This window comes from Bos indicus x Bos taurus, chromosome 14 (assembly GCF_003369695.1).
Source record: "Bos indicus x Bos taurus breed Angus x Brahman F1 hybrid chromosome 14, Bos_hybrid_MaternalHap_v2.0, whole genome shotgun sequence".
NCBI lineage: Eukaryota > Metazoa > Chordata > Mammalia > Artiodactyla > Bovidae > Bos > Bos indicus x Bos taurus.
This window is the reverse complement of record NC_040089.1, coordinates 42,236,855-42,243,012: the sequence shown is the minus strand read 5'-3', so window position 1 is coordinate 42,243,012 and position 6,158 is coordinate 42,236,855. Positions and strand designations below refer to the sequence as shown.

At 33.5% G+C, this 6,158-nt stretch overlaps 1 protein-coding gene across 1 annotated transcript in view; it reads right to left on the bottom strand.

Moving 5' to 3' along the window:
• Positions 1–290: 290 nt before the first annotated feature.
• ZC2HC1A (zinc finger C2HC-type containing 1A) overlaps positions 291–6,158 on the bottom strand; it is a 54,383-nt gene continuing 48,515 nt past the window's right edge. The window contains exon 9 of the mRNA XM_027561239.1: positions 291–2,901. Within this exon, the coding sequence (XP_027417040.1) occupies positions 2,736–2,901 (166 nt within the window). The 3' untranslated portion in view covers positions 291–2,735. The remainder of the gene's footprint in view (positions 2,902–6,158) is intronic.

Sequence of the window (6,158 nt, the reverse complement as noted above, 5' to 3'; positions counted from 1 at the left end):
TTTCTCTAATGTTTTCAACTGCCAAATTTTATTGCCTAAAAAGAGAATTTCTATGCCTTAAAAATCTTGTGAAGAAACAGATTTATAATGCTTTGAAGTTATAAAACACTTCAAAATAAAACAGTAGTAACTCCTTTTAAAAGCTGACAGCACATAAAAAAACTGCCAGTGAAAACTCTTTCTCATTAAAAAAGTCTGTATTTTACTTTGAATATATTCTTATTATTTCAGTAGATTGCTATCTTTCTACCTGTGTCTGAAAAAAAGATACGACATCAATGAAAACCAAGTGGCATTTTTTTGCTTCATGTCTTTATTGAATAGGTTCAAAAATGAAGACATCATTTGTAATTTAAAAAAACAGAGTGAACAAGAGACAACAGCAGCCATACTACTCTTACTTTTCCAAGCTAATAACTTTCAGAATATTATATAAGCAATTTTTACAGTTTTAATTTAAGTTTAAATCATCTTTTCATTCTACCACACTGGAAAATACTTGTGAAAATAAATAAAAATAAAATAAATGATGCAGAGATCTAGGAAAATTTCTTAAAAACTGAACTATTGCACAACAAATCAACATGAAAATAATATATGCAAGTAATATAAAAATGCATTTAAATACACTGCATCGATATGTTTCATAATTCATTAATATATTTCACCTACTTACTGTTTGTAACAATCTCTGGGTTTTGGAATTAGATGATTTCTTACCAACTCATTTCCATATAGTACATTATAACATTTACTTGCTACAGTAAAATTCAGTGAGAAACAAACATGTGCCACTTTAAGATCACTTAGCTATTCCTTCCTTGGGCGGACAAAAATTACGTGATCTTTAAAAATATACTTGGAAGAAAATAGTGCTCAATTCTAGATAAAGCAAGAGTTTAAAGTTCTTTCTTTATATGGTTTCTAATAATTAGAACAGAAGAACATAAACAATTGAAATGGAACTCTGATATGTACATTATTCTCCTAAATTTATTAAAGCTATTCTAGTTGATGGAATAAGATGTAATATAGTTTTATTGAACTCTGACCCTTCCTTCTGGCCAATATGACTAAATAAAGGCAACCAGAAAAAAAATTATTGAAAGTCAGGAAAGGAACTATTATGTAAATCATAAATTTCCATTACCACTAAGTTATCCTCTGACCAAATGAAAAACACAAACAAAACAAAACAAAAAAACTAATGAATAAAATTATAAAGTTAAGTATAAATGAATTTCAGAGAAAGCTATAAGCCACAAATTTCTACCCTGATCCTCACAATTGATCAGAATCATAAACAAGAAGTTAGAAATTGCCTACAAATGATTTGCTGTACCTTTATAATAAGATCAAGGTTTGTTAGGTTTGATTCAACAGAAATAACTACTGAATTACTGAATTTGGCTGCACAAGCAACCAAAGGTATTTACTAGTAAATACAATGTTACACTGAAAGTGACAATGATTAAAAGCTGTATTTTAGTCAAAGTAAAGGTGAAAGTATAATTACATTTTTGTGAATGTTTAATTACATAATAAAGCAGCTATCCATTACAGCAATGCATTTTCAGAGGCTTTTTATTGTGAAGTAAATGGTGCTTCAGCACAAAACACTGGAAGAAAAACATGAGTAGGAAAAATTAAATATTAACATTCTCTTAACCTACCCATAAATACATATAACTATACTTCGAGTGACTAAAATTCAATTCTTTTTACCTGCATGCCCTGCACTAAGGATTAATTATCGAAGTTAATTGTTTATTAGGTGAGATGATCTGTTTTAAAATCCATTAATTTCTTCTAAATTCAAATACATAGATATAAATGCAAGACTTTGCAAGGAACTTTGTGCACCTTCTATTAAATAATTAACTTGCCAACTTTGCAAAAATGAAGTAGCAAACTACTCTTCAGACATGAGATAATGGGGAAAAAAGGACAAAAGTGAAATCTGAAGACAATCAGAAGTAGAAAGAATGTGTGGTAAACTAATACACACTGAGCAAAAAAAAAAAATCATTCAGTTATAACTAGAAAAAGAAACAGCTGTATTTTCAGATTTGTGTCTCTGAAAAGGGCACTGCATAATTATGTTTTAAAGAATTGAGTAAAAACCTCTATGGAATCAATAATACACTGAGTAAAGAGCAACATACACAATAGGGGTTTTTCCCTCTCTTTTTAAAAAATATTTATAAAATTAATTATTAAAGAGCTCTACAGGAAAACGACACAACTAATTGTAACTAAAATATTCTCTCAGTTTCAAAAGTTCAAGCATTCCATCCTACAATGATACTATCTGAAAATAGGTCAATAATAAAAATGTTTATTCTGATGTCCTGCTCAAAGTAATGATCATCTGAAAGCTTAGAGCGCTAACTAAGCATTAACGCTGGATTGTTTGTGGAAGTATAGTAATGGACTTTAACAACAGAAAAGGAATACCTAAGTTAAATGATTCCACCTAAAGTTATTTTCTGACTGATAAGTAGGTATGTCCTTGAATGGCACAGCTTAGGTTATCAGGTATTTATTATATACAGTATATGTACACTCACATATATACACACACATTACACAGCCAAAGAATTATGCTCCAAAAACTTGAAAAAAAGTATTTTGAGTAATTTTAGCACGAAATCACTAGAGGAAGTGCTCTAGATGTCCAAGCAGCAATAATCATAAAATTCAGGACTTAGCTTTTTCTTTTTTTTGGATTCTGTTCACAGAACCATTCTCCGAACACCACATTCACAGCAGAACTTTGCCCATTCTACAGGGTATTTAGTCCCACATTCATGGCAGAATTTTGGTAAGTGTCCCGCTGAATTTCCCTCAATGCCTTTAGTGTTTCCACCATTAAATGAAGAGATGTAGTCTCCATCTGGCCTGGAGAGGTACAGAGAGAAAGTAGAAACACAAAGTTCATGACAGTAATTTTCAATCTGTAAGCCTTGGGAAACAGAAAATAATACTATTAAGTATAACTAAAAGCTTCTTAATCTCATCATTAATGCTCTTGACGAACTGATGCTTTCGAACTGTGGTGCTACAGAAGCCTATTGAGAGTCCCTTGGGCAGCAAGGAGATCAAATCAGTCAATCCTAAAGGAAATCAACCCTAAATATTCATTTGAAGGATTGATGCTGAAGCTCAATACTTTGGCCACCTGATAAGAAGAGCTAACTCACTGGAAAAGACCCTGATGCTAGGAAAGACTGAGGGCAGAAGGCGAAAGGGGCAAAAGAGGATGAGATGTTTGGATGGCATCATCAACTCAATGGACATGAGTTTGAGCAAACTCCAGGAGAAACTAAACGACAGGGAAGTCTGGTGAGTTGCAGTGAATGGGGTCACAAAGAGTCGGACACGACTGAGCGATTGAATTGAACTTTTCCCTCTTGTATTGAGTTGTTTGGTTCTTCTGTAAAGATCTCTAATCTTTCTGTGATAATATACTGTCACTGTTAATGACTTCAATTCCCTGTCTTATTCCTTTATATACTTCAACCTGACTTATTTTATAAGTAATGTCTGAAGAATTTCAGTATCTTAAGTCTTGGGCACATGTGTTTGTTTTCTGCTGTCACTCATGACTGATTCCCTGTTTCTCTGTATGGCTTGAAATTTGTTTGTTTTGTTGTTCAGAATTGCAAGCTCATGTGTGTTCACCTGTGAGAATCAGGAGGCCTGGGTTTACAGCATTTCATAAGATGGTTCTTTCTGCTTTTGCTTTTCTAAGCTCCAAGGAAGCCCTTAAACCAAGAGTATCCAAGTTAAGAATTTATTAGAATATGCAGATGTTTTACTTTCAAACCTTAAACTCATATGAAGGCCCACCTATAGTTATGAATTATCAGTGGGAATTCACATCTCTCTGAGCCATGGCTAAGACAGACAAGTATCCTTGGACTCTCTTATTCCTGATTGTTTTTTTTTTCCCCCTAGTCCAGCTTTCACTCAAGAGATAACCCTCTGAATACTGTGAGAGAAGGGTTAACACAACCTTTCTCCTCTTCTGTGGACACAGTTGACCTTGGGATAACTTCTCAGCTCTGTTTAATAAAAACCCAACAGAGGCGAAATGCCAGCGGTGTTTCTAAGCAACAGTGTTTGCAAGCAGTTCACTGAAACTGGACATACCTGGAAGCTATGTCTATGATACTGCTATTATGAGATGCCGATTCCCTTTGGGAAAAAGGACTTCTACTTAAACTGACCCTATACCCACCTATGAGATCTTATTCTCTTACTGACCTGAGCTGTCAGTTGGATAGCTGAGGAAGACAAGCTTCAGGAATGCTGCAAAGCCTCCCATGAAAGAGAAAACACCCGATGCTGCCCTGCTATCCTCTCATATTTCTGAAAACAATCCCAGTGACAAATATAATATACAGTCATATAAGTGCCTCTGGCTGAGTCTAAGAAGAATCTTTGCTGAACCTCTCAAGAATCCTGGCTTAGAGCAAGAGGCATGGTGGGAAGGGTGAGGAAAAGTTGTTTTTAACACTATTTTGTATAAGTACCAGAAGTCAATTCCTCTCTCCCCAAATTACCTTAAAACCCAACTCTCTATATAGTGAAGACCACTGAAAACCTCAAAAGTAGCTGCAGTGTCACAGTTAATTTACCAAATTGATCTCTAACCTTCTTCGTATTTTTTTCTTTAGAAATTTCCTTTGTTTGTTGAGAACTAAGCTACATATTCAGAAATACATATATATTTTCTCTTTTATCCAGTATTTCCAGGTGTTCTATTTGGAAGGGTTGTCCAGGAAATGTAGTCTATCAGACTTTCAGAAAAATAAATCTCTGAGAATTCTCCATCTGTTTTGGTTATAAGTATTTTTGTCTAGGATGGAGGTTGAGTATTCAGGTGAGTAAGGCTTAGGGCTTCCTATCAGATATAAAGCTCTAAAAAAAAAAAAAAAAAAAAAAGAATATCCTAAACATTTTGTAATGTGATTTTTGCTCCTGCCTGTTAACACTTTGTCTATTCTTTGGAAAGATAAAATTATTCATTTATTCAAGCATATGTATTAAGTATTCCATTTTATAACAGAATGTTAATCTTATACTCAGCACTGATTCAAAGCACATGGTTCCACACATATAGAACACAGTATAGCCATAATCCAGGACTCTAAGAAACAGAGGTTCACTTCCTTATATGAATCAAAAATACGTATCAAAGCCTCAGGTGAGACAAACAATACTTATTAAAGAACCTAGCTGAAAAGACAGCAACTTATCAATTCCTCTATGGTTCTCGTCTTAAGCACAAGGATCACTCTTAAAACTTTCTAAATGGCAGACACCCAGACCCCACTCTCCATCTGGGAGAGACCTCCACCTGTTTGGTTTTGGAAAGCTCCATAGATGCTTCTTCTAATGGGCAAAACCAGGAGGGAGAGCTAGCATTTTAGATACTTAAAAATCTATTCCTGGATTAAATATGAATAATGAATGTCTGTACATATTATATACTTATAAAAAGCAGACAATATATATAGTTTCATATAACACAACCAATCACATTCAGTAGGATGTTAATTAATAAGTTAACCACTAAATTACACAGTGCTTCTATATGAGAAATCAGAGCAGAACTTCTAAGGTCTCAGGACTTGTTTTACTTTCTCAGAAAAAGTGAGTTATTTTTCTGTTTCAGACAACAAGAATCATGTAACTACTCTTCTATTCTCCTGTACTTTGGCTACTACAACAAAGTGTATACGCCACTTTGTGGCCCAGGGCTGGCCTATCTACAGGTCTCATGACACAAACTTTGTAAACTAACCCCACTCTTTTTCCACTTTATCTTTTAATTCTCATCTTTCTTTTTCCTATTTTTAATTTAAAAAACAATGTTGTATTTCACTATACATTCTGTACCTTTCCTTAAAACTTTATGGAATAAGTTGGGATACATATGAAAAATAAAATATTTATAACTGGAATGATTTCATTATATGTTGAAAAACAGAGCCAATGTCAAAGCTGTGCAAATACTGTGACATATTAGAAAGGGATGTACATGGATAATCACAATCTCATCAGAGGAATTTAAATGTAATAAAATGCTGCTGAAAATTATAGTAGCAGTAGTGTAAAAAGTCTATTATTCAATTTGAAGAGGTAAAAAT